Source organism: Spermophilus citellus (assembly GCF_964194105.1).
Source record: "Spermophilus citellus genome assembly, chromosome: 17".
Taxonomy (NCBI): domain Eukaryota; kingdom Metazoa; phylum Chordata; class Mammalia; order Rodentia; family Sciuridae; genus Spermophilus; species Spermophilus citellus.
In genome coordinates this window covers 27,338,342-27,366,219 of record NC_138199.1, presented here as the reverse complement: position 1 = coordinate 27,366,219, position 27,878 = coordinate 27,338,342, and the positions used below count along the sequence as shown (strand labels likewise).

Genomic DNA, 27,878 nt, shown 5'->3' with positions numbered 1-27,878 from the left:
GAGTACTGCCCAATCTTCCTGCTGCAAGTGAAGGGATAAGGGCAGGTGCCCAGCCAGTAAGATTTTTAATGACCTAAAAGTTCAACCTGTCCAGGTCCTAGGCCCCCCCCTCTTAGCAGCCATCCCCCACCCAGGCTTCGTTCCAAACTTTTTTCTTGTCACCTGAGCAACAAACTCATGGGTAAGCCCCAGCTAAGTGCCTGAGTCTCCACCCCCTTTCTTCCCATTTCAGTGACATTATAAGCATAACCTTGAATTTGACCTAATTTGCAGTCAACTCCCAGTAACATTTCTGACAACAGTCCTTACAATCAAACACAAGGGGCTGGGTTACAGAACACACTGGGGAGGCTAGGGCAGCAGGTTTCAAAAACTCACTTTATTCCAATGTGAAATGAAGACGTGATGGTTTAAAAACAAGAAAAAGTTCTTGATCAGCTGTGGGATGCCTCGCTTGCTAACTCATGCCCACTCCCTTTGAAACAAGGTGCCTGGACAGACCCTACCCATAAGCAGCTCTCTGCAAAGCCCCAGGCAGAGGCTGTGGCCCAGAACAGCTCCCTTGGTTTCACAGGGCAACAGTCTCCTCCTGCGTAGGGCTTTGACAGCAGGCACAGAGAAGCAACACAGGCAGGCAGGGAGCAAGAGCAGCTGGGCTGGTGAAAGCCCCCATTACCCCCAGAACTACTCTCTGAAGGTGCCTGTGTGACAAGGATCAGGTAGGGAGCTGGACTCCAGAGAGGTGACAATCACTCCTATACCTGGTAATTTCTCCCCAGGATCCATGATTCAGTCCTGGTTCCCCAGCCCCTTGCCCACCCCACCCCCACTGTGCGTTAGGCAGCTCAGGTTAAAATGGGAGAAGGATACATTCAGACTGTGGCCCCCAAGGTTATCCCACCTAGGGTGCAGGGAGGCAAGTCAGAGCCTGTGGCAGTGCCTCCTGCTGGGCCAAAGGCAGACAGGCTGGGTTGGGCAACTGGTGTCTGAGGGTCCACCACCACTGGTCCCCCTTCTCCCTTGCCCTGAAGCTATAGCCAGGTCAAGCCCCATCATAATTGGTAAAGCCAGTGCAGATCTCATCTTGTCACAAAACTAAAGTGCACCCCAACCCTCCAGCCTGCCACAAAGCTCTGGCTCCCTCTCCCAGGATAAAGGAAAGCCCCCCCTTTTTTGGCTTAAGACCTGGACTTAAGCCAGGTTGGGCCCAGGGGTAGTGGCAGCAAAAGCAGCAGCCATAATGTCAAACATACAAATGACCTGAGAAATCGCATCTGCACGTCATCCACTCAGAACTGACTGGGGGCTATGTACAAGGTAGGTGGGACGGATCAAGACATTCACGGGCATGGACACACTCGCACACACCTGCTCGAGGATGGGGCCTGAGGGGCGCCTGCCCCCCAGCTGGAACCAATGCCCACACACTCCATTCATGTGTCTTCAATTAGGCCTCTGCATCGTATATTCATTGAACCAGTGCAAAAACATCTGTTGGGGGGCAGGCCAGGCCGGGGTCCCAGGAGGATGCTGGGGTGGGGTGGGGTGGAACATGGAAGAAAAGGGACTGGCTTCCTCTTCCCATCTGCAGGGCACGCCCCCTTCTCCTGGAGTCTGGATCACTGGGTAACGGGCCGCTGACTAACAGTCCATCTGTTTTTCCCTTTCTATCCCTGCAAGCTTGGGGAGGAAGGGTCCTTGGCAGCCTGGGGCTGGGAGCCCACGTCCTCTGAAGCCCCTGCCGGCTCAGGCTCAGTGGCCATGGGCTCCTCAGCCTTATCCCTGTTTTTGCTGGCCTCCTGGAGCTGGTGCCGCCGTGCCACCTCGGCCTTCAGATTCTCCAAGTCTTTTTGGCTGAGTGGAAGGATGGGAGGGTGGGGTGAAGGTGGGGTCAGAGTAGCCTGGGCCCTCTGCCACCTTGCTGGATTTGGTTACATTTACACTCAGGACATGGTTAAGCTCTATTTTATTTTATGAGAAATGTGTATAACAAGCACTTTCCTTCCTAAAGCAAAAGGTCCCTAAGTGCTAAAAGTCCCAAATTTCTCTGGAGAGAGCCTTAGGCAAGGCCTGGATCCCACTCCCCATCATGCCAAGTTCAAATTAGCTGCAATTTGTCCTCTCCTGTAGCAGGCCACAGGCAGAGAATGGGAGCCAGATGCAGCACCATGGCTGACCAAAGCCACTTCCCACAATGGTGGGAGGGAAGAGGGAGAAGGAGGAGCTCCTAAAGGTAGCACTGTTAATAAGTGCCGGAGGGAATCCTCAGAGAACCCTCAGGATTGGTCTGTTTATGAGGGACATCCCTGCTCTGGAATAGAAAAGGAGCTGGATGTGAAAGATCACTAAGATACATTGTTAAGTGATGTAAATACCCCAAATTCCATCTTTTTCCCTTTAATTTTTGTACATGAAATTGTAGCATACCATGCACATAGTATTTGCTCAATTGTGTAATCTTAGGGAGGAGTAACAAGGAACCTCTCATCACTGGTGACACTTCTCAATTTGCAGCCATGTCAATGTATGACATTAAAAATGAAAACTAAAGGCCAGGTTCTGAGGGGGGGTGCATGCTCTGGGGAGCCTCACCTGAGAGGAATGAAGAGGATGCCATTGATGACGTTCAGCTGCTCCAAGACACTAGCCATGCTGGGAGCTGTGAACTGAAGGGCAGTGGGGAGGACAAGCCAGTGAGCGAAGCCAGGGACCCACAGGCCAGGGGCCAGCCATGCTGCCCAGGGTCATCATACCTTGAGGGGCGGGATGTTGGCGCTGGAGCCATTACGGTAGATCTCATTCATGGTGCGCTGCAGGGCAACAGCCTGCTGGGTCAGGCACTTGAGGTACTCGGAGCTCTCCTTGGTCTTCTCGTGGTCCTCACCCAGCTATGAGGAACAGGGGCCGAGGCAGGAGGGAATCAGGGCTGCCCACAGTGCTTAGGCCCAGCCCCCCTGCAGCCCCTGCCATGGTCCACCTGGGTCTTGTAGATGGTGTAGCCCTCCTTCTCATGCTGCAGGGCTGACCGGAACTCAGCTTTGCTCTCATAGACCCGGGCAACTAGGTGGTGGCTATAGAGGCACAGTACACAGGGCGAAGGAAGGATGAAAGTGGGCAGGGCAGTGAGGACCTTCTGGAGCCTGGGGCTCTGCTCTAGATCCATCCCTTGGATTCTCGGGGGGGGGGGGGGGGGGCGCACATAAGTCCAGGGTATAGAGAGGAGGTGGAGGTTGAGAAAAATTTTCACAGATAGCACTGGGTTCCGCCCCTGCCCCACCAAAAGCCCACTGGGCCCCTGCGGGTCTGGGTTACTGTAGTCTCACCTGAGGGCCACCTTAAGGGCTTTGGGCCCGTGGTACTTGGTGCTGACGGCCAGCGCATTCTCCAGGAATCGCAGTGACAGGTCATACTCCATCACGCCATGCAGCACCAAACCGATGTTGTTCTGGGGGACACGTGAGAACATGGTCAGTTCCTGCTCCCATAGACTGAGGTTGGTGGCTGTAGCCCCGTTCCTTGGCACTCACATCCAGCAGAGCCATCTCAGGGTGGTCCTCCCCAAACACGAGCAGCATGAGGTAGCGGGCGCGGTACAGCAGGCTCAGTGCCGTGGACAGCTGGCTGCTGGCGAAGCAGTACAGAGCCAGGTGCATCTGTGGGTGAGGCCATGATGGTCAGGGCGGTGCAGGCCTCACCTCCACAAAGGCCACCCGGGGCGGCTACTCACGTATTCCTGGATGGTGTTGGGGTGCTCGATGCCCATCACTCGCTCGCTCATCAACACTGCCTTCTGTTGGTTACTGAGGGCCTGGGGAGGCGGGGTGGTCAGTCTCAGGGTGGACACCACCCCACACCAGAACCCACACCTTGCTGCTCAGCCTGTCGGCTCTGGCTGTGCTTTCTATTCTTTCTTTGCACAAAAACAATAGAGAGTGGCTCATACATAACCAGCTTTTGTCACTGTGGATGTACATACCCTACCAAGCCTTCTAAAAATCTACTCTTCCTATTTTATGTTTTTGGTACTAGGGATTGAACCCAAGGCACTTCATGATGGAGCTACATTTTTAGCCCTTTTAAAAAAAATTTTTTTTTGAGGGGTGGAGGAGACCAGGGATTGAACTGAGGGGCAGGCGACCTCTGAGCCACATCCCTAGCCCTATTTTGTACTTTAGAGACAGGGTCTCACTGAGTTGCTTAATGCCTCACTAAATTGCTGAGGCTGGCTTTGAACTCACGATCCTCCTGCCTTCACCTCCTGAGCTACTGGGATTACAGGCGTGCACTCAGCTAACATTTTTAAAATTTTGAGATAGGGTCTTACTAGGTTGCTGAGGCTGGCCTCAATTTGTAACTCTCCTGCCTTAGCCCTGAATCACAGATTCCATGGATTATAGCCATGGGCCATCATACCAGACTAAAAATTACTGTCATGTCATCTTCCTCTAACAAAACCTATGTAAAAACACACATACAAACCCAAAACTGCACTAGAAATTAAACTTTTTAAATAAAAACATGCCTACCCAAAAAGATTAAATAGCCTCTCTGATTGAAGGGCAGTGGGGGATGACTTAAAGCGTACTGATCCCTGAAAAAGCCCCTCAAAGCTCCAGGGTCAGAAAGGCAATCCGAAAACCAGGCCATAGAACATTGACAACAAAAACACCACATTGTGTAGCTTCCACGTGGCACCTGTGAGGTGACAGGATCTGTGCCACACTCCTCACAGGGTCTCAGAATTTACCCTTGCCAGTGTCCCTGAAAGGGCAGGCCTTGAGTCCTTCCAAATTATTCGCTTTACTGGAACAAAAGTGGCCCCTGAGCTCTCCCAAGGACAGTGTGTGAGGGGTGGAACTGAAGGGAAGCTCACAGAACAGGTGACTGACTCCCGTGGTCCCTGGATCCTACCTGCTTCCCCATAAGACCACCAAAGGGAGCAGCATCCCTTGAACAGCTTGGACACCACCTCCTAGTACTGTAGGGGTTGACAATGCAGCCCCAGGCTCCTCACTCCTCCTCACCCAAGGCCTCTACAATGCACCCCAGGAGTATTCTAGAGCCACCCACCTCAGCGTAGTCACCCATAATATAGTGGAGACGGGCCAGGAGGCGCAGGCAGGCACAGATCTCCACATGCATAGCTCCATACACATTGTTGAACAGGTTCAGGGCCTCATTGATGAGCTCGCAGCCCTCCTTCAGGAAGCCTGCAGGGCAGCCCACCACAAGGTCAGAGCATGCTAAGGGATGTCCCCACCTCCCCTGGCATGCCTGGCCACGCACCCTGCTGTACTTTGGCCTGCCCACTCTGGAAGAAGTGGAAGGCATCCGAGGCCTTAGGATTGACATGCTTGACCACGGGGAAGATGTTGAGCACGTCCTCCTCAGTGAATGCAGGCTTGTGGCGGCTGTCAAAACTGTACTCCTTCAGCAGAATCTGGGGGACAAGCAGCCTCAGCATTAGGGTAAAAGGGCTAGCAACTCCCAGCCCACCAGCATGTGTCCAGAGACTGCCAATCTGAGAAAGCCACCTCCCCCAATGACCCTGTGGCCCTGCATAGGAGGGGGATCCACAGAGCCAGGGCACTATAACCTGTGCCCACCTGGATTCCGGTTTTTAGGGAGATCTCCCGCAGCAGTGTTATCTTCTGCAGGCCGTAGGTCTCCACAGCCTGGTCCACAGAATCACTGGGGGAGAAGTTTGGGTCCTGAGCAGCCCAGTACTGTCTCTGCCTCTAAGGACAGCTACTTCTCCACCTGATTCCAGGAGCCCCCCCACTGCTCAACATCCAGTGCCCAAAAGCTAATGCTCCCACCCTTGCTTCCCATGCCACAGATCCTCCACAGCTACAGGCTCTTCCCTCCTCTCTTCACTCCACTACCCTGACCAAGGACCTTTGATGCTGTCTGGGAGACCAGCAGCACCACCTCCTCAACCTGACCCACCACCCCCAGCACCCCATGCCCGCACCACTCGAGGCTGAAGTCGAAGTAGTTCTTGGCCTCCTGACAGATGTTCTTCCAGAGCTCCTGGGGGGTCATAACAGCCCAGGCTGTGTTATCCGCAGCCCCTGGGGGACGGTTTTTCCTCCTCTTGTTCCTTTTCTTGGAAAGAAGCTCATCCGCAGGAAGGTGGGCCACAGGGTTAGGGTAGGAGCTCAGGAAGCAGTTCAAGAAGTGACTGATGGCGGCCGAGAGGCCTGAGAGCTCGACTCCCTGCAAGGAAGGTTATGACCAAAGTCATGAAGGCCCTCAATTACAACCCATGGCTCTTCTCCAAAGCCCTACACCACCCAGGGAGGCTGGCCAGGCTGGGGAGGGCGGCACCTGTAAGTATGTCTTGAAGATGTGCTTGGCAGAGCGGGTGATGAGTTCACCAATGCCAATTTTCTAAAGGGATTTAAAGAGGGAAAACGGGATCAGGCCCTGGGTCTCTACCCCTCTGCCTATCTCACAGTCCACCCTCAGCCCCACTCACGTAGATGTGGTCCAGCTGGTCACGGGCTGGGCTCCGCAGCACCAGGTCCAACACCTTGCCCAGGTAACGCATGTTGATGCCACGCTGGCGCATCACCTCAGCCAGTGTGGCTCCGTCCATGGGCAGCACCGCATGATCTGTGCAGTCCTTTACCTGCGGGCTGTAGCAGGTCAGGGCCCCAGCCTGGGCCCTTTGCCTCCACCCCCCTGGGTCCTCCTGGGGAGCTTTGCTGTCCTGGAGCCCTGAGGGAAGGAGGGGATAAGACCCCAGCTCCCAGGTGGGAAGACAAAGCAGCAGTGAGGCCATGAGAACCTGTCTCCAACTTTCTCCACAGCACAGCAAACAAAAGCGGCCACCCTCCCAAGAGGGAAGTAGGGCTATGGACCATGTGTGAAGAACTGAGGGCCAACTGACCATGTGGGAAAGAGTAGGTGACTATGTGGAGGCCACACCTTTATCTCTATTTCCTGAGACAACATTGAGACAAGCAGGCCATCTGACCCTAGGGCTCCTACTTAAAATGGGAGTAAATGTGTCACACAAGGGTACAAAGCCTGTGAGGATGAGGCCTCTCACTACTTGGGGCTCTGAGGACCAGACCCCAGCCTCAGCAGGGCAGAGTGGGTGCCTGGGCCTCCCTTGATCTCTTGGGATCAAGTTCCCCATGGCTCTGCCTGACCTATAGGCCAGGGGGCATGAAGAAGCCACCCCTGCAAAAATTCCAGTGTCTGGAATCAGACACCCACAAGATACCAGGTCCTGCAATAGCCCTTCTGGGTAACCCTTGCCCACCCTTGCAGCCCCTCCCTCACCAAGCCAGGAATCTGGCAGGAAAGCAAGAAGGCAGCTGCATCTTTCAGAAGCTGCTTCTGGTCCCGAACTTCATCCTGGCAGGACTCAGGGAAGCGAACCCCTGCAGGAGAGACAGGAGAGAAGCCTGAACTAAGCAGGGGAAGTACAGAGGTAAGAAAGATATCACTGGAGCAGGCATGGCAGTGCTCAGATAGGCACCGAGGCCCCAAGTCCACCCCAGGATGTTCTGCCCCCACCCGCCAGCACTCCTACACTGAAGCCCCATTGCTTGCCTGGTGAGAAGATGTCAGGGTTGAAGCGAATGTCGAAGGCCGTGCTGCTGATGGAGCCAACAGCCTTGCATGCATTGCGGATCACCTCCCGGCTCCGGGGGTCTGCTGTGGGGACATGGCACGATGGCAGGTGGTCCCACTCCACCTCTGGGGGGCTAGGCTACCCTGAGCCTCTTGCTCCCAGCTCCCTGCAGAGATGGCTGCCTGCTTCTCTCCAGGGCCGGGTCATGAGCCATCCCTGGTAAAGATGAGCTGCCAGGGCAGACTCAGGGCTCTCCCCACTGGCATCCATAGCAGCCCCACCTGTGCCATCATCTGAGGCGATGGTCTCCGCCAGCTCCTTCACCTTGGCCAGGCCACTGGCACTGCCGCCCTCCTCCTGGCTTCCCACCTCGGATCCCAGAGGGTCTTCAGGCTTGGACTCCGAGGGGGAAAGACCACCATTTTCCAGTGAAGTGGGGTTCTCCACCTTGCTGGCCTTCTGCTGCATCAGCTGTAGGGCGGCCAGCTTCATGAAGAGGAGGTATCTACAGCAGAGCAGACAGGATAAAGCAGGAGGTGGGAAAGGGGAATCTAGAAGTTTTGCTGGCCCGGCAGCTTCCTGCAGGGGTTAAGGAATGTCCAGACTGGACACCCTGAAGGCATGAGGCCACATCCTGCCCAATGTACACATGCCTATGGCAGCCCGGCAAAACTACCAGGCAGCAGCAGGTCACGCAGAAAGCGAGAACTCCCCAAACAGGAAGAAGGCAACTGGGGGTGGGAGGCTGGGGAAGGGCTCCCAGCCAAGAATGTTAGTAGTAACAGGACTGCCACTGTCATTTTCAGAGGGTTAGTTATGGTGTGGAACATTTGACATGGTCGACTCCTAAGCACTAAATGCCAATATCCCATGTGCCATCTTCTAGCCCTGGAATTGTGATATTCAAAACCACCATAGCAGATTTCTAATGTTTCTTAAGAAAATAGATTCGGCTGAGTCTCTGGTCTGATCACTTGTAGACAAGAGACAGGAAGCCCCTGGATTTCTCACCTGAGAGCTTGAGGTCAGACCAGGGTGGGAGGTGGGGAATGGAGCCCCAGACAGTGTGGCCACAGCTTGCCCTTCTTTACCATCCAAACCTTCTTTTTCCTCAGAATCAAACAGGTTCTGAGGCCACATCCTGGCTGGGCACTGTGAGCTGCAGCCCCGGCCTCCAGCTGTGTGCTCCTTACCTATGCTCCACAAAGGCATCCACCAGCTCCTGGCGTAGGCAACATAGCTTATGGCGGTGAGCACGGGGAAAGCCAGCTCGGGTACACTCCTCAGGCAGTTCCTCACCAGGAACAGGCAGGAAATTGAGGTCAGGTGGAAAGGTGCGCAGCAGGTCAAGGATGTAGTGGCGGCCATCATTGCCAATGATGCCCTTGCACTCAACTGAGGAGCAGAGCTCTACCTCCTCATCACGGTCATTGAGTACACGGTGACGCAGAATCTTGAGGGGTCGGCTGGTCCGTTCCAGCAACTCCAGGTACCGTGGATGCGACACCACTGTCTTACCAAAGTCAATGGAGCCGTAGATGACACTCTGCTCCTGGTCCCGCTCCAAGATGCCAGGGATGATGGATTGAGCCGTGACCCGATAGCCTCGGTAGTCCACCACTACAGTGCCCAGTGTGTACAGCCCCTCCACGTCCACCGCGTTGTATGTGCGCACACCGTTCAGATCATTGGTAGGTGCCACGTAGGCTGCCACATCCCCACCAAAGTCCTTGTAATGGTCACGGACATCAAAGCCCAGGCTGAAGAAAATGTTGTTCCAGATGAACATCTGCATCTTGGTCTCCTCACTGGGATTGATGGCCATCACATTGCCGTCAATGACTGCCATTGCACCCCGTGTGGCTGCCGCTGTAAAGTCACTGTGTACCTGGGAGGGGCCAAGGTTGGGAGGGTGAGAAAGGCCCCACCCACAAGAATCTCATACTGCATTCTACCCTAGAGGCAACCAGACCTGCTGGGAGCTGAGACTCTAGCCTCAAACGTTCCTCAATTAGAAAAGGGAAAGAAAATCTTTAAAAAAATAAAAATACAAACAAACAAAAACCCCAGACTAAACACTGAAAGACAGTAGTGCTTACTGATTAACAGGAAGTACGGGGGCTAGAACAGGTTTGGGACCCAGCAGATATGTGCCAGGGAAACTAGAACGGGTAACCTCTCAGATCCCCTCATCTACAAAACATTGATAAGAGTACTACATGGACCTTTAAGAGGTGTCCCAGATTATAAGGGATGATGCTGATAGAGCACTTGGCATAGCCCCTGGCCAAGTTAATATCAAGAATCAGAGCTCTTACTTTTTACCATTATGGTCTCTCATGGTATGATGACAGGTGGTTTTTGTTTTGTTATCAGGGATTTAACCCAGGGGTGCTTAACCACCAAGCCACATCCCAGCTCTTTTTGTTTTATTTTGAGACAGGGTCTCACTAAATTACTTAGGGCCTCACCAAATTGCTGAGGCTCGCTCTGAACTTGTGTTCTTCCTGCCTTAGCCTCCCAAACTGCTGGAATTACAGGTAGGTGCCACCACACCTAGCTGTTGTTTTGTTTAATATTTTTCCTCATTTCTATCACAGTAATAGTACTAACAATTTTTAAACCCAAGCAACTTGAAAGTGCAGTGCAAATGTGCTACCACCCAAGAAACAGTCATGGTGTCCAGATGAGGGCCCCATGTGACCAGTGAAAGGTGGGAAGTTGGAAGAACTTTGCACTCAGTTATATAGGAGGTGGGTCCCTCTCCTTCCCATGGACTCAAAGCCTCAAAGGAACCAGAAAAAGGAGTTAGGTAGTCTGCTGGGAGGCGGGGAGCTGGGACATCCTGCAGGTAGGTACCCAGACCAGCCTTCAGGCAACCGACAGGGATGGGTGTCCCAGCTTCCACAGCTTTCCTCCTGACCATAAGAAAAGCTGGCAAGTGGCAGGTGGGCCTGACAGTCATGAGGGGGTAGGGACACCTTGAATATGGCTCTTTCTCGAAGAAGCCGCTCAGGCAGGTTCTTGCGGGGCAGCTCCCTAGTTGTCTGTAGCTCCTCGTTCCAGTCCCGAGTCTGAAAAAGGGAAAGAGACAGATGCAGGCTCAGCCTGGTGCCCCATGACCTACTCTGGACAGTCTTTATCCACCTCCTGCAGACAGCCCCCCAGACTCCCAAGTGAATGGAGAAGCAAATGAAGCCTCTTTGGAAATGCATGGAACCAGCAGGGCACCAGGAGGGGAGGGAAGCCCAGGAGGGTACGGCTGCACCTGTCCAGGAATGTGTTCCTCGTAGCCCAGTCTTGAGGTGTAGGCATCCTCTGCACGTACACAGTCCATGGCATGCTCTGCCTGAGGAGCTGTCCAGCTGTACACCTGGAACGGGGTGGCGATCCTCTCGAACGGGTGGCGCTGGACCCTGTGGCAGGCAGGGGAGGGGGAGATGGGCAGCCTACCAAGCTCTGAGCCTAGTTATAGGGTCCTTTTTCTGAGGACCCCACTGTTCCAGCATCTCTGGGCCTGAGATGCCACCCTGAAGCATCAGAAACTAGCGGGCAACTCTCCCAGGACTGCCATCTCCCTTAAGTGGGGACTCTTAGGCACTGAGGGTCATGGGTACCACTTCTTCAAGCAAAGATGCTACTGTTCAATTCATACGCGTGATGGAAGACAGGGTGGTGCAGAGAAGGTACAAAGGAACTACCTTTTTTTCTGTAGCACAGCAAAGTTTTTTTTGAAGGTCGGGCTGATCTGGTTGAGCAGCTCCACTAGGGAATGGCTGAGGAAGCGTGGGCTGGCGGGTTTGGGGTTGAAGTGATAGGCTGTGGATCTGCAGAAAGACAGGGGTCACTGAGCAGATGCTCTGAGCATCTGTCTCAGACCTTGGGCAAGGGTCACACAGGGGGCAACTGGGGGTTCAGCAGGGGCTCACTGGTTCAAGTAGAAGCCCCGCGTGGATGCCGTGATGCTGACTTGCCGGTCTTCGGCCGTGATCACAAACAAGTACATGAGGTCCCCGTGCATCTTGCGGTTCCCAGGGGGTGGATTCCAGCCACTCATGGTGAGCACTTTCAGACATTGAAGGGGCTACAGGAACAGTCAAGCATGAGGTAGCTGATCTTCCTAGGCACCCCCGACAGGGACCCTCGACCTCATTCCCCTAGCAGTCCCACCTTCCAGTCACGGTTCTGGGGCTGTAGGGGACACAACGGCCGCTCCCGGCTCCCTGGCAGGATGTACTCAGGTGGCGTGCAGTCGATGGGGTCCATCTCCAATCCCTTCTTCCGCTTCCCACTGTCTGAGGGACCCGAGGCTGGTGGTCAGCCGGGAACCAGCTGTCTCCCTGCCCCAATATGGCCCTAGTGTGCATTCCTGGGACCCAACCTCCCTGATAGGAAGGCATGGCCCCTAGCCTCTTCACCAGTCCCTGGCCCCCTTGCTCCCTGCCCCTCCGCCCAATTCCCCAGCCCCAATGCTTCCGGCACCTCCCAGATCGCCATCAGTGAAGACACTCAGAAAGGACAAGGAGTTGCAGTCAACCCCATTAAAGGCATCAGATGGGTCCAGGCTCTTGAGCAGGTCTCGGACATGGCGCACGTGAATACGAGCCTCCCGCACTGTGTAGGGTTCTGGCAGGAGGGAAGAGGCAGGTGGTTTACCACAGCCCTGACCAGGACCAACCCACCTAGCTCAGCAAAGAGTTTGTAGAGGTCCTATGAGGGTGAGGTTTTTGTTTTGGCAGTGCTGGGGATGGAACTCAGGGTCTTGTGCATGCTAAGCAAATGCTCCACCACTGAGCCATATCCCCAGCCTCAAGGATGTTTAAATTTTCAATTTTAGGTTCCCATTTTCAAATTCCACTATGAAGGGGCTGGGGTGGTGGCTCAGTGGTAGAGCACTTGCCTAGCATGTGTGACGCACTGGGTTCGATATATAAATAAATTTTTAAAAGGTCCATTGACAACTAAAAAGTATTAAAAAAAATTCCACTATGAACACATATTTCTGGTTTCAAAACACACACCATACCCGATCCCAGCTGCCTTGAAAAGTGAGCAAGGATCCTTCTCACAAAAACCTGTCCACCAAATACCTCTCAAAACCACAAAGACCTTAGAAAACCTACAAAGTGCCTGCTTTCTGCTCCCTGATGCCTCAGTAGGCAAGGACTTTACAGTTCCTGGGCCTCCAGAGCCTTGGTTCTGTTTCTCTTAGAGATTGACATCACAGGACACCCAACTTCAACAGTGCCCCTTAATATATGTTTTATGGGATTTTAATGATGTGGTTCTTTGACAGGGGTAAGGAAGACATTCTGTGATCAATCATGCGCACAGCTGAATAACAGATACTTTCCATATTTGCTCTTAAAAAGCTGACAGGCCCTAGGAACCTAAAAGGCCATAGAAACTTTTTTTTTTTGGGGTGGGTGGGGGGTTGCCAGGGACTGAAACCACTGAGCCACATCACCAGCCCTATTTTGTATTTTATTTAGAGATAGGGTCTCATTGAGTTATTTAGTGCCTCGGTTTTGCTGAGGCTGGCTTTGAACTTGTGATCCTCCTGCCTTAGCCTCCTGAGCCTCTGAGATTACAGGTGCGTCCTACAGTCCCCCAGCTGGAACTTTTCTTCTTTTCTTTTTTAAAATTTATTTATTTATTTATTTGTATGTGGTACTGAGAATCGAACTCAGTGCCTTATGCATGCTAGGTGAGCACTCTACCCCTGAGCCACAATCCTAGCCCCTTTTCTTTTAAAAATAAAAAATATATATATACATATATACATATATAAATATATAAAAAAATTTTTAGTTGTTGATGAACCTTTATTTTATATATTTGTATGTGGTGCTGAGAATCGAACCCAGTGCCTCACACATGCTAGCAAGAGCGCTACCACTGAGCCACAACCCCAGCCCCTGGAACTTTTCTTTTACAACCAAACATCTCACACCAGAGCTGACAGATCTGTACTAGGCTCAAATTCCTCATTTGAAAGCTATAAAACTTTTAAATTTCCTTACAAGAGTTAACATTTATCTTTGCAGAATTTGATAGGGCTGATTATAAGCCTGGCTTGGGACTGGCTGATTTTTTCATATGGAGACTCTGGTCTTTTTTTTTTTTTTAATATTTATTTATTTTTAGTTATAGGTGGGCACAATATCCTTACTTTATTTTTTTTATGTGGTGCTAAGGATCGAACCCGGTGTCCCACACATGCTAGGCGAGCACTCTACCTCTGAGCCACAACCCCAGCCCCGGGACTCTGGTCTTTAACCTGCAGACACTCAGCTGGACAGTGACAGCGAAATGGCCTAAGTGGCAGACCTGTGTGCCAATTAGTCCCACCTCCATGTGCTCAGCTCTGACTAGGTTGTGATAGGTGGAATGCTGTCTGGCCTGCCTCTCGGGGCTCTACTCTAGTAGGCCACCAACTTCTTGACCAACCTTCCACCACACGGAGGACCGAGCCTTCCTGCAGCCCCTCAACACTGCGCAACTCTGAAAAGTGGTCCAGCATATTGCCATCTAGGTGCAGCGAGAAGCAGGTACGGTGACACGTGTCTTCACGGTCCATGAGCACCTGGTGGATCTCCTGCACCATCTCCTGGGGAGATACCTGCCAGGGAGAAAGACAAGACAAGACCGGTGAAAGGTCACATAATGGGGAGCAAAGACATACATATCTCCTGCCCTCAGGCTAAAGTACCTGGTCCCTAGAGTAAATGCCCCAAATACTCAGTTTCTCACTGTTGGGCTTTTACATTCCAGGTCCTGTCCATATATACCATATCTATCTACACCTCAGTGTTTATATATGTAGAACAGAGCCCAGCCCCACACAATTCCTACACCCAAGAGCAATCCCTGAGCAGGGCCTGTGATGGAAAAGCGGGGAGAGCAAATGCAGTCTTGCCTCCTCCCAATGCTAAGGTTCCCCAGGGCAAATGGTCTTCATTCTCTGGAAGGGGTACTCTAGGGCCCAAGTCCTGGATATAGATGACTGAAGAGGGCCTTGTATGATCCCATAACAAGTCACCAGCTTGCAAGACCTCTGGATTGGCTCTGCCCTTGGAGACCATCCAATACCACCTGCCCCTCTGGCAGATGGTAAAACTATGGCCCAAAGAGAGGTAACTTACTGAGGGTACACAGCAAGAGGCTGGGGCATGGAGCATGCCAATCTCACCTAGCTACACTGCTCCTCTCTCCAAACAGGGCTGGCAATCCCACTGGTAGATGTCCTTTAAAAACGGATAAATGACCTGAACCTAGACTTGATTCCCTCACCTACCACAATAGCTGAGACCCTAAGCAAGGACCCCTGGATCCTAGGACTCCTGCTTCCTGACTACAACATGAGGTCAGGACAAGTAAGAGCAGGGCTTGGTTTCCTGGGCTGGTGGTCCTCTGCAATCTCAGGCCCTGTTCCCAAGACCTCTTTCTCCATCTTACCTGAAGGGAGAAGGGCTCAATCCCAGGGGCCAGGATCTTCACAGAAAAGCCTGTGTCCTGAATGACAATGACTTCCTGTCCAGTAGTCTCATCTCCTGGCTCACCTTCATCTAGCCCATTCTCCCTAGGTGGCTCAGCTGCCCCCTCCTCCTTCTTCAGGCTCTCTGGGCAGTCCCCATTCAACAGCATAACTGATGGTGGCTCTGGGGAAGACAGGAAAAGAGCTGAGTCAGATGGGTCTCGTTGGTCTGGTGACACAGAGTTGGGCATGTGCCCTATATCATGGAATCTGCATGTCTTCCTTAACCAGACATACCACCTCATCCCAACATACCTACAAACAACCACTTTCCCTCTTCCACATGCTGTGCCCTCCCTTCCCTCCCCAGTCCACTATATTCTGGCTTCCTCCTGAGCACACTGCACAACCACTCTTCCCAAGTTCACCAATGCCACCCTTAAGGCCAAGCCCATGGGTCTTTTCCAGCCCTGTCTGGCTTTTCAACAGCAACCAACATCACCGCGCACTTTTTCCTCTTCCCTGACCAAGATGACACTCTTGTTTCTACCTCCCCATCCTCTTTGGTGATCCTGAGAGGTGGGGTCAGCCCCAGCCTTTCTTCAACTTCCCCTCACCCTCTCACCTGGCTTCACATAGCCTTCTGCCCAGAACTCACATGGCCATTCCTGGCTTTGCTCAAGTTTTTCAATTGATACCCAGGTATCACATGTTGCTGTCCCTTACACATCACTAAAAGCTCATCTTGTGGAGATGGAATTCATCTTCATCCACAAACTAGTCCCTGCTCTGTAAAGGCCCCCACTATCTATCTAGTCACCCAACCTACTTCTTCAACCTGACCTATGGGATCCTGTTTCTTCAATCAGGGCCCTGGTATAGGCATTTCTTCAATTTTAAGAGCACCACCTGGAACCCTTCTAATAATCCCACTGTTGACAAGACAAGAGCTTAGACTAGCACTCTTAGGTACTACTTAAAGTCAATCTCAGCTCTCAGCTCCCTCTTCCAACCTCAGTGCTTAAGCCACCCTTGATGTATCATTCCACCAGGCAAATTCAAGGGCTAGGTGAATGAAACCCCTTCTCAAAAGCCTGCCCAATGGACCCTAGCTGGCAGAATCCATCACCTGTGGAAGACTTTCAACCCACACTGCTCCAGGGCACCATCTTGCTACATTCTGGGTGGTTGTTCATGCCAGCAGCTCTATCTACCACTTTCTGTCTTGCCCAGGCTAAAGGAGAAGACATCAAATTAACGAATAACTTACTACAAACCCATAGCCAAGTCCAATATTTGTGAAGAGTACTGAACTCACATGCTGTGGGGAGAGGGGAGCAGAGAATAAAAATTCCCATTTCTCCCCAGGAACTAAAAGAAACAAAGGTGAGGCCTTCCTGCCCTAGGGAGTCAAGGACCTCCTCTCAAAAACACTCCAGCTGAACAAATGCCAATCTGGATGCCCATTGGGCAAATGGGGACCTTGGCCCCAGAGTTTGCCCATCTCCCAGATTGGCCCCACAGTCAAGAGGTAGTTCCCCTTCCAGACAGGACAGCTTACTGAATTCTGTTCCAGATGCCAGCCCATCCTATCCAAACCCACTTCCCCTTCCCTACTCAGCCATCAGGAAAGCAGATTGATTGAATTTCCCCAGAGCTCTGTGGCCTCTGTCCTCTGTCCAGAGGCACCAGATATGTGAAACAGGGACCTCACAAAAGGAGACTGGCCCAGACCACAGAGGGACACTAGGGGACTTAAGGAAAAGCCATTCTCCGTTCTATGTACCCCTCAACTTAGTGGTAAGTCCCCATCTCCTTACCCCATATAGGGGTCTAAGGTTTAAACCTGGCCCAAGGTCATCAAACCAGAATGGACCCCAGATTCCTAAAGGCTGCAAATCCATGTTGATTCACTATCCTCAATTCTGGCCACTGTGGGCCTCTAACAGTATCTGTCCTGACCTTGTCTCCCCACCATACCCTCTCCAAATCTGGAGTATAACTCCTGAAATCCACAGGATGCACAAGGATCTTTTCCTTCCAGTGACCCACCAGCCCCAGGCAGGGTAGCCCTGCCCATCTAATGACAGAGTAGACAGATAAGAGGGTGGTGGCTGGTCAGCTTTCTAAGAGCAGCAAGAGAGATGGTAGATAGGAGGAGCTTCCCCTCTACTGGGTCCCTGAGAAAGGTTTCTTTGGCTGGCAAACTCCAGGGAATGAGGGGAGAAACAGGAAGGACCCTCACCCAATACAGAGTGAGGCCCCAGAACTAGGGAATCAGACCTGGATCCAGATAGGCAGCCTATATTCCTCAGGGTGTATAGAATAGGGAGGACATGGAATAGGGAAAGAAGATGTAAAGTAGGCCCAAGGTCCCCCTCCCTTTCCCAGCCAAGGGGCTATATAGGGTGAGGGGTGGGAGAATACCTAATTCCTGGTCTGATCAAGGGAATGTTCCCCAGGGTCTTCCTCTCCCCTAGGACAGCCAGCTCTGACCTCTCTTCTTTCCTCCAAGAGACTCTGAAGGTCTCCCCACCACTAGATTAGGGCCAAATGATCTCCCTCATGCAACCCCCACAGCCCACCTGGTACAGTCAGCAGCTGCCCTCTTCTGGGTTCTGAAGTCTCAGGACTGCCATGGTAGCACGGCAGCCAGCCCTCCGGCCCAGGCCCAGTACTGCCTGTGTCCCTTGTTCCAGCCTCTGCCTCTACCCTTGCCCTAATGCAGCTGGTCGGCCCAGAGCTGGAGCTCTGGCTGGCTTCGGGTTTCAGTGGGGCCAGGCCTGCTAGGGCGGCCCCGGAAAGGGCACACTCCCCCTGCCTCGAATCCTGCTCAAGGTCGGCCAGAAGGACGGCTGTGGGCCAGGAGTCCCCGGTAGCTTCAGGACCCCAGAAGGAGCTGCTATCAGCACTCAGGCCCACTTCTTTATGTCCCCCAGAAAGGGGGTCATTGCTGGTGAAGCCATTTGGGGAGCAAGAAAACCCAGCATTTGGGGTACCTGGACCTCTCAGGATCAAGGGCCGGGGGTACTGGTTGGCAGAGGAAGAGCTCAGCAAGGGGGTCCTCTCCTCAGCTCCAACCCCAGTTGGGGTGGGCAAGACTGCTTTTGCCAGCTGCCAGCAACAGCTGGCACAAACCCGGGCCCAGGCCATGAGGTGGCTGCCTCTGTCCACCAGTCGCAGACACTGAGTGCCCTGCCTGCCTTCTGGGTCAAGGGACTGGCTGGGGCCTCTGGCTCCTGCTGTCCCTTGCAGGTGACCTGGAAGCTAGCCCCTTCCTGAGAGTCACTAGTCCTGGTGAGAGGAGGATGGTCCCCCAGTCTCCCAGAGGACAACTGCACCCATGCCCCAGGCCTCCGGGCTCCACCAAGAAGCTGGCAGGCTCTCTCTTTCCTTCCCAGCAGCCTGTGCGCTGCCAGGAGAAAATCAAATGTCTCCCCTGGGGAAAACAGAGCTGGCAGCAAGAGGCCGAAGGCCGCTGGGCTGTGGAAAAGAAGCATGCCCAGCCTCGCCAGGGCGCCTTCCCAGGGCCTCTGACTTGTTGCCAGGGCCCAGTCAGAACTGCTCTGGCATCCATACTAACCAGTGTGGGGGCAGGGAGCCAGGATCTCACTCCAGACCCCCTCCCCTCCAGTCCCAGGGACCCACTGAGCAGCCCCTCCACAGTTCCATAAAGGGTTCTGCTCCTCACAAGGACCAGAAGATAAGAAACATCAAGCCCTGACAGAGCCCCTTTCCTCCCACCCACACTCTCCCAACATACCCTAATGCTCTAGAGAAGGGGATGAGGTAGGGCAGCCTGGCAATGAACCCAGATGTTGATATCACCTAGATTCTAGTTACCATAGAGTCAGTGCTCATTCTAGGCTCAGCCCATAGCAGGTCCCTAAATCACATCCACCACCCCATTCAACTTGAGGAAACTGAGACTCCACAAGGCAGTCAAGCTGTCCAAGGTCACAGAAGCCAAGCAGCAGCAAAGCCAGGTCAAGAAAAAGCCAGGTGTGTCAGATGCCCAGACCCTTGCCTCTGAGTGCCACTCCCACTGAGCACAATCTGCTGTCCTACTCCCTAGACATCAGACTCCAGCACCTTCTCACCCTCTTCCTCTTTAACACCTCAGGACTCAGCCCAGAAGGCAGATATATCTGTAGCTATAGAATTTCCCCAGGCCTCCAGAGCCCTGGGCCAGCTCCCCTTCTCATATCCCAGGGGCCTCCTCTGAGAGTCTGGGGTTTAGCCTTCTGCAGAATGGGATAAGGCTGTCCACAAACAGCATTCTGTGCACATCCTATGTCTTAACTAGGCAGATTAAAGTGAAGAGACAAAGCCTATCCTGCCTTGGCCTGGGAACACAGAAGTCCCATTAGCTGTAGACAAGAGTTAGAAAAGAATGAGTGGCTAGGGCTGGGGATGTGGCTCAAGAAGTAGCGAGCTCTCCTGGCATGCACGCGGCCCTGGGTTCGATCCTTAGCACCACCTACAAATAAAGATGTTGTGTCTGCAAAAAAAACAAACAAACAAACAAAAAAAACTATAATATTAAAAAAAAAAAAAAAAAAAAAAAGAATGAGTGGCTAGTGTCTGTGTGCCTCCTCAGCCTGGAATGGTCTCCTTCAGGAGACGTGCCAGGGCCAGGCCACACCTCAGCAGGTGAGGCTGCAGCACACCTCAGCAGGTGAGGCTGCAGCAGGAAGCAAGGTCCCAAAAGACACTGGAGCCAGAATTTCAGGCTGCAGGGGCAGTCAGGCAGCCTGTGAAGACCCTGGGGAAGCCAGTACCTTTGCCTCTTCATGTCCCACCCAGGCCAGAAGGTCTTCAAGGTCTGAGGCTAGTCCATAGTTCCTTAAGCTGTCTGCCCAGACCCTATTCATGAGAAGAGTTTTAGAATCCTTTTGAGGGAGTTTATAAGCCCCTGAACTCCTCCCTCGTCTGCCAGCTCTCTTCTCTTCCCCCTCTTGGCCCCAACTCTAGAGAGCCCTAGTTCCTTCTCCCCTAGGCAGAAGGAACTCGACACACCACTGTGAACTTGAAAAACCTGCCTGTTCTCTTAACCCCTAAAAGCTGCTTTATTCCTAAGAAGGTAACAGACCCTTACCTGCTCCCAAGACCTTGATTGTCTCCTCCTTAAGGGGACTGGAGAATCTTCTAGAGCTGGGAACTGAGGTTAAGGGCTGGGAGGGAGTCTAGGGGAGAAGGATTTCCAATAAAGCTCTCTCCTTCTTTTAAGAGATCCAGACTGGCTGTAATGCAAGTCCTGGCTTTCTAGACTAACCTCCCTGGGATGCAGGGGCCAAGGTCCTCCCACTAGAATGCCCCCAGTTTCTCCAAGATGGACAGCTGTGCCCCTCCACTGACCCAGGCTTCCCCCAGAAACAGTCCCTCAGCACACCTGAGAAGGGAGCGTCACTCTGGCTTTCAGAGAAATTCTCTTTAACTCCTCAGTTCTCAGCACATAATTCAAAGCACCATGTCTGTCCTAGCTTCCTGTGGACCAGGCTTGGGCAGCCTTGGAATGCTGGCCATGACCTGGAAATCCAAATGCTTCCCTCAATAACTAAATTACTATGTGACCTTGGGCAACTCACTTCAGGTCTCTTTCTGGGGGGGAAACCAGCCAGCCCCAACCTTCTCTTATCTAGCCCGCCCACTGATTCAGAACTGCATCAGGGCCAAGCCTGGTAGGCTGGAGTTATCAGCATTTCTTGTTCTGCCCAAACCCTGGCCTTGTCTAAGCAATCTGCAAAGCTGCCATAGTACCTGCTCTCCCATCAAGGTAAATCCACCATGACAGGGACATCACAGTGTCCCACCCAGTGTTGTCCCATCCTGACTCCCAAGTCAGGATGAGAACCTACCCAGTGTTACCCCCATCTGGACTCCCAAGTCAGCCCCAGCCTGCTCACTGAAGCTGGGAAGGGACATGATGATGATGAGGGTTGGAGGGAGCAGGAAATAAGGGTAACTCTACACTTCCACTGCCACTCAGGGTAGAGAGGGTTCAGCCCTGGGCCACCAGGAAGATTTGAGGAAATGACAAGTGAAAGGCTGGGAAGGGGCTTCCAGTCTAAGGACTGCAGTCTGGGGCATGATGAAAAAAAAACAGAAGGGGACCAGATGAAATGGAGAGAAGCAGGCCCCACCCCAGGCTAGCTACAGCCATTCCCAAAGCCACCGCTACACAGCCCCCTTGGGGAAGAGCTGGGAGCTCCACTCCACGCTAATGACCTTTGCCTTAAAAAAAGCAACTCTGGTCTGACCCACTTTTCGCAATAAGGCAGGTTAATGATCAAGTTTTAGCATAAACACCTCCCCCTGCCAGAGAGCATAGCTTTGCCCCCACACACAGACAGACCCTTCAGGTCAGAAGACCAGGCCAACACCTAAGTGGGCAAAGATCACAGCCCCAAGATCTAGGGTTAAGCCCTTGTCTCTAGGAATGAACCAGAGAAGGCCCCTCACAACACACACACCCCCTACTCGTGTGTTCTTCCCACAGACCAGCTTGGGAAGTGTCACTGGCAGGGCTGCAGTTCTGCTGCACACGGAATATCTGGGAGACTGACGCGAAAGAGAACCTATAGAGATTAGGACGAAAGTGTCAGAAAGCCCCAACCCAGAGGGGACCCAAGCTCCAGGTCGGAGGGGGTGGGGCCGCCGATTCCGTCTTTCTGCGGCGGCGGCGCACCCTGAAACCGCGTGTGCGCGCACGTGTCCCCACGATCTGACGCGCGTGTGCCCGCCGCGGTTGCCCTCCCCGGGACCCCACGTGCGAAGCCCGGGCCGCAGCCGGGGGCGAGAGTGAAGGTGACCTTCAGGGCGGGGGCGGCCGGCGGAGGGCCCAGTGAGATGCAACGGAGCAAGGCGCAGAAGGAAGACGGCGGTTCCCGCGGAGTCCCGAACCCGTCCGTCCCGGTCCGGTTCCCCCCCGCCCGGCTGCCCGCTGGTCCCGGCCCCGCTCACCGGCCGCGCCCGGCCGCCCCTTGCCACCGGTCTGCGAGCCATGCTCCCGGGCGCTGTCGGCCGGGGCGGCCGCCGGCAACTCGTCCGTCTTGATGACCATGGTGGCGGGAGCGGGCGTCCGGCTAGGCTGTCCGCGCCGCCCGCCGCGCCACTAACCCAAGTGCCCTGCGCGCGGCCGCCGCTGCGGGAAGGACGGAGTCACCGGCCCACGTGGTGCGCGCTGTAGCCTTTGACCTCACCGCCGCTCCCCTGCCCCGCCCTCGCGCCCGGCCCGGCCCACGGAGGCCCGCGAGGGACAAAAAGCGCCGCGCCTTGTTGCCAGTCCACGGGTGCGGTGACTTTCCGGAAAGCCTTAAAGGCAACGAATCCTTACTCAAAGGAGGGAGACTTCGGCCCTCTCGAGGGGCGGGGCTTCGGGGAGACGTCCCTGCAGCTGGCTGCCCGTTGGGCGGGCGCCGTGACCTTGGGTGGAGACTAGTCCAGGCCTACTATTGCTAACGCCCCCCTCCCCCAATGACCCTCTGCTTCATTTTGCAAATCTGCCAAACCACCGCGGGTTTCTAATTTGCGGTATTAGCGTGACCCTCAGCACCCTTCTCTCCGAGCATGCCCTTTCCCAATGAAGGAATGAGACTCGTTGCGTCTGGATTATTGAGGAGGGAATGCAAGGCAGTCCAGAGCATGGTCACCAGAGGCAAGGGTGAGGGTGACTAATGGGAATGAAGTATAAGAAATGAATTCACCACATTTTGTCTTGAGCCACCTTGGGCACCTCCGTATCAACGTCCTTACAACCTCACAAGATAGGTGCCCTCTTCCAGGCTGCCATTCTCATTTTACAGCAGAGGAAGCTGAGGCCAAGGTCACACAGAGAGCAGCCTAAATCCATAGCCTCGGCAATTTACAGTAGTTTGTATTTTGTTGTTGTTGTTGTTGGCTTGGTATGGGACTGGAGAGTGAGTGAGATCAGAGATTGCTACCGGGGTAATCGGGTGTGGGACGGTAAGGATGGAACCCAGAACCACATGCTTGCTAAGCACATCTCTACCACTAAGCTACCACCCAGCCCCAGGGGTAACATTTCAACCAGGCCTTACCTGTGAGTTGAAGTTTGTCCAGGCAGAGAGTGGGGTGAGTCTTCCCTGCATAGGCCCAGGAAGCCCTTATGAAGCACTTAAAAGATTTTCTTTTTCTTAATTTGCACTACTGAATTGAATTCAGGGGTACTCTCATTGAACTACATTCCAAACCCTTTTTTTTATAGCTTTATTGTATTCATTTAATTTTTATGTGGTGCTGAGGCTTGAACCCAGGGCCTCACACAGGCTACACAAGCACACTACCACTGAGCCACAACCCCAGCCCCACAACACTTTTTATTTTCTTAATTTTGATACAGGGTCTCTCTAATTGCCCAGGCTGGCCTTGAACTTGTGATCCTTCTTCCTCAGCCTCCTGAGTCACTGAGATTACAGGCATTTGCACTACACTCTGCTGGAAGCATATTTTTTACATTTGCCAGGATCTAATGGAAATTGGGAGAGATTGGGGACCAAAGCTGCAGAGATAGGCTGGGAGTGGGAGGCTGCCTAGCCCCTTGGAATATTGCAAAGGAAAGTAGACTTTGCCCTGGATTGCAGGTGGAGAGAAGAGGAGTGGTGAAAGGAGGAAGCCTTTAAGCCTGAGAAAGGGAGGTGAGAAGTGATAAGATTTCAGAATGATCCCTCTGGCTACCATGTAAGGGGGGAGAGGGACTGAGCTGAACTAGAGGGAGTCAGAACTATTGTATAAGCAGGCTGGAAAGGAGAACAAGATCTTACTATTAGATATACGTAGAGGGCAGGCAGACAGGATAATGTGTGAACCTACCACTGAATTGGGTTAGAAATCTGTACCTGGGGCTGGGGATGTGGCTCAAGTGGTAGCACGCTCACCTGGCATGCGTGCGCCCGGGTTTGATCCTCAGCACCACATACAAACAAAAATGTTGTGTCCGCTGAAAACTAAAAAATAAACATTAAAACTCTCTCTCTCTCTCTCTCTCTCTCTCTCTCTCTCTCTTTAAAAAAAAAAAAAGAAAGAAATCTGTACCTGACACCCTCTACTCAGAGTTTTGTGAACTTGAGCAAATCACTTGATTATGATTACTGAATCTTTGGTGCTTGCTTCCTTCCTTCTTCCTTTCCTTTTTAAGGTGCTGGGGATAAAGCCTAGGACTTTAAGGCATGCTCTGAGCTAGACCCCCTTTCTTTATCAAATAAAAACACCCATCTGTATAGCCTTACCTAGCTGTTGAGAGGAAATGGCGGTCATCAAAGCCCTTCACAAAGCATAAAACATTCATGGGGCTCCTGATTCACTGATTCTTTCAAACAGATTTCAAGAGTTCAGTGCTAGGAAGACCAGAGGTGAACCAGGCCCACTCTCTACTGGGAAGAAATTTCAATCTGGTGGGTAAAGTGAGATACACACTCTGCAGATGTCCAACTCTGCAGAATAATGTCCTTACACAAAGCTGTTAGTGTTAGGGAAAGCATTCAGGAAGTTCTTCTGGGTAGTCTGGTCTAAATTGATTTTAAAGATTACAAAGGATTTAAATGAAGAGGTTAGAGAATCATATGGGCAGACTCAGGAGGGACTCTGAAGCTAGGTGCTGCTGTGGTGCACACTAGTAATCTCAAGTCACTCAGGAAGCTGAGGCAGAAGAATCATAAGCTCAAGGCTGGCCCAGGCAACTTAGCAAGACCCTGTCTCAAATTTAAGAAAATAAAAAGGGCTAGGAATATAACTCAATGGTAATACTGCCGTGGGTTCAATCCCTAGTACAAAAAAGAATAATAATGAGGTGCTCTTGAGAATTAATTCACTCATTTATTTAATTAAATACCTAATTTTAAAAGAATTTTAAATACACAATACATTCATACAGTTCAAACTCCAAAAAGTAAAAAGGATATACATTGAAGTCTCACTGGTCTCCAGCCAACCTACCAAGGTTACCAATTCTTTTTGTACCTTTCTAGAGAGATGTTTTTACCATACAGTATATAGAATTTGCACATGCTAAGCAAGTGCTCTACCACTGAGCTACACTCTTTATTTTTTTATTTTGAGACAGGGTTTTTGTCTCAAAGTTGCCCAGACTGGCCTTGAACTTGAGACCCTTATCCTATCTGGGATGACAGGTATACACCCAAGCACCTGGCTTACCAATGTTTTTCCATTGCTAGCTCTCTGCTGTTGAGCTACATCCCAATCTCCATTGTGGTTTCAATAGGAGCTACACCTACTTTCCCAACTATATCCAGCATTACCTGTAACATTGTGCTGTGGTTCGGGTTACCAAATACTTTGCCATTCAAACCAGGACAGTTTTGAGAATTAAAGTAGGCACTATTAATAATGACACTGGGAAATAGGAAGTGGTGTTCCTGGGAAACTGAGACTGTCTTGACCAAAATGGGATGTCTGGTTCTCAGGTGTGGCATCTAGCTGCTAGATCAAGGGTCTTCTTGAAAGCAAGGACTGCATTTTTTATTTATTTGACCCTGGGGATTGAACCCAGGAGGGCTCTACCACTAAGCTACAGTCCCTAGGGCCCCCCACCCCTTTTTTTTTCAATTTTGAGACTAAGTCTCACTAAATTGCCCAGGCTGGCCTTGAACTTGTGATCCTTTGCTTCAGCCTCCTGAGTAGCTGGGATTACAGGTGAGTGCCACTGTGCCAAACAGGACAGTACCTTTGTAATCTAGGAATCTTCCCAGAGCCTGCTACGGGTAGGTGCTTAATATATACTTGTTAGCTGAGTGGAGGATCCAGGCATACAGAATACCAAACAGTTCTTTTGAGGGCTTCACAGGGTGCAGAGGGGGAGCTTTGTTGGCAGCCCAGAGTGCCACCTTTGATCCCCACCGTTTTGTTTATAATATCTGGGCTTAACTTTCAGATATTCCCTTTGTGTACTGTAGCTTTGACCTTTGTATCCAGAGCTTCAGATCATTTTAATAATGCACAGTTGGACCCACCAGCCTGTGCCCATGCAGAGTACCCAGCAGAGGAGGCCTTCCCTGTCCACCTCTGGTCAATGTTTGGGAGTGTCTATTGATTAGCAGGAGGGCTGATGACTGATCTGTCCATGGGCCTGGTGACTAGGTGGTCCCAGCAGCTTTGGAATCTACCACTTGTCTTCAGTGGCTGTCTTCCCCTGTCCCTTACGGGCTCTCCTTGCACATCCCATCCTCAGTGTTGCCAGGATGGCACTTCTTTGTACCTTAGTTTCTCTTATCTTTGGAGCTCTCACATAAAGATGCCAAACGCCTAAGAAAGTTTATCTAGGCTGAGACCTAGCCCACATAATTAGCCCGCTGAAAGCCTTCCACCTCCCTAATTGTTGTTATGACGAATCCACCTACTCAGCTAGCCATACATAGTTCCCCACTTCTTTTGGTGTTCCCCAGGCAGGTGGCGAAGTGGGGCTAGGACCCAAACCTCCTGGACTTCAGAAGGGAGTCACCTATCTCCCTGCCTTGACTGTGGGAACCTAGAGGAGGAAATGTTACAACTTCCTCAACCCCAAACCTGTGTGGGCAGAACTTCCAGGAAGAAAGGATTGATAGTAGTGAGATGTCCTTGGCCTCAGTTTCCCCATCTGTGGAATGAGGGAATTGCATGGGTGATCTCTGAGAGTTATCTGGTGCTGACATTTTATATCTCTATTTTCATCTGGGTTCTGGGCTGGGTTCAGCCAAGCATCCCCAAGCGTCTGTTATTGTTGAGGGAGGGCTTAAGTTCAACCTCTTCTCTTCCTTCCCTTTTTTTTTCCTTTTTCTAAAATTGTATATGATGGGGCCAGGGTTGTGGCTCAGTGGTAGAGCGCTTGCTGAGCAAGCATGAGGCACTGGGTTCCATCCCAGCACCACATATAAACAAAATAAAGGTATTGTGTCCATCTACAACTAAAAAAAAAATATTTAAAAAAAAATTGTATATGAGACCCAAGAGTCTTTGGCTAATGTTTACCCAATACTAAACTTTCCCTCCCCTAGGATCCACAGGAGATAAAAGGACATGAACAAGCAGAGCCACGGGCCGTACTCTCTGGGTTTGCTACAAGTCCTTGGCCTAGTCCAGCCTGGGCCAAAACTTAATCCTAGAGGCTGGGACAAGGAACTAAATTCAAAATAGTAAGTAGAAAGGCCACCTGTAATCCCAGTGACTCAAGAGGTTAAGACAGAACAATTGCAAATTCAAGGTCAGCCTCAGCAATTTAGCAAGACCCTGTCTCAAAATTTAAAAATACATAAAAAGAACTGGGAATGTAACTCAGTGGTATAGTGCCATTAGGTTCAATCTTTGGTACAAACACACATACATACACACATAGAACCTGGCCATGCCTATGGTTCTCACCACTCAGGAAGTTGAGGTAAGAGGATTATTTGAGCCTAAGAGTTTGGGGCTAACCTGGGCAACATAGCAAGACCCTGCCTCTTAAAATAATAAACAGGGAAAAAAACACAAATCAATGCTGACCACTTAAAAAAAGCAAAAGTGTGGAAGGGGGAGGGGACTTATTGGGTAATATAAAGGAAAGATACAGGGTTGTATGAGCTTCAGGCATAACTGGATCCAGGAGACTCTTCATCTCTCCTGGTTCTGCTTCTTTTCTGATAGTTTCATACTCTGGCAGCCTTATCTCTTATAGTAGCAAATGAACTGCCAGACCGCCAAACAGATCATCTGCCACTTAAGCCACCTGACCGGGCTGTCCTTGTCAACAGTCCTATTTTGTTCACTGCTATAACCTTAGCACCTAACATGGAGTGTTCAATGAGTGGCTTTAATAAAAGT

The 27,878-nt window shown here is 51.9% G+C and overlaps 1 protein-coding gene across 5 annotated transcripts; it reads right to left on the bottom strand.

The window, feature by feature from the left end:
* Positions 1 to 359: 359 nt before the first annotated feature.
* CLUH (clustered mitochondria homolog) lies at positions 360 to 22,247 on the bottom strand. Of its 5 annotated transcripts, none has more exons than XM_081271224.1 (26): positions 22,029 to 22,247; positions 15,047 to 15,249; positions 14,039 to 14,210; positions 12,071 to 12,214; positions 11,759 to 11,883; positions 11,518 to 11,672; positions 11,290 to 11,415; positions 10,857 to 11,004; positions 10,570 to 10,662; positions 8,782 to 9,476; positions 7,870 to 8,093; positions 7,567 to 7,671; positions 7,294 to 7,394; positions 6,482 to 6,634; positions 6,331 to 6,393; positions 5,975 to 6,219; positions 5,607 to 5,691; positions 5,287 to 5,440; positions 5,071 to 5,210; positions 3,728 to 3,808; positions 3,528 to 3,653; positions 3,324 to 3,445; positions 2,978 to 3,071; positions 2,754 to 2,888; positions 2,593 to 2,666; positions 360 to 1,854 (listed from the first exon to the last, which is right to left on the bottom strand). In XM_081271224.1, the coding sequence occupies exons 1-26, from the start codon at positions 22,126 to 22,128 to the stop codon at positions 1,668 to 1,670; spliced, it is 4,050 nt and encodes a 1,349-aa protein (XP_081127350.1). In that variant the 5' UTR covers positions 22,129 to 22,247; the 3' UTR covers positions 360 to 1,667. The 5 variants fall into 5 exon arrangements, with proteins under 5 accessions (XP_081127350.1, XP_081127351.1, XP_081127347.1 ...); XM_081271225.1 differs by having other exon boundaries at positions 7,567 to 7,668; XM_081271221.1 differs by lacking the exon at positions 22,029 to 22,247 and adding an exon at positions 17,651 to 18,407.
* Positions 22,248 to 27,878: the final 5,631 nt, after the last annotated feature.

Bases quoted from the DNA above. Each gene is read 5' to 3' on its own strand.
- CLUH (XM_081271221.1), bottom strand. From the start codon at position 18,218: ATGGCCTGGGCCCGGGTTTGTGCCAGCTGTTGCTGGCAGCTGGCAAAA. The intron at 14,211-15,046 runs GTAAGATGGAGA...TCTCCCTGGCAG, and splicing joins TTGAGCCCTTCTCCCTTCAG to GTATCTCCCCAGGAGATGGT. The intron at 1,855-2,592 runs GTGAGGCTCCCC...CCTTCCACTCAG, and splicing joins ATCCTCTTCATTCCTCTCAG to CCAAAAAGACTTGGAGAATC.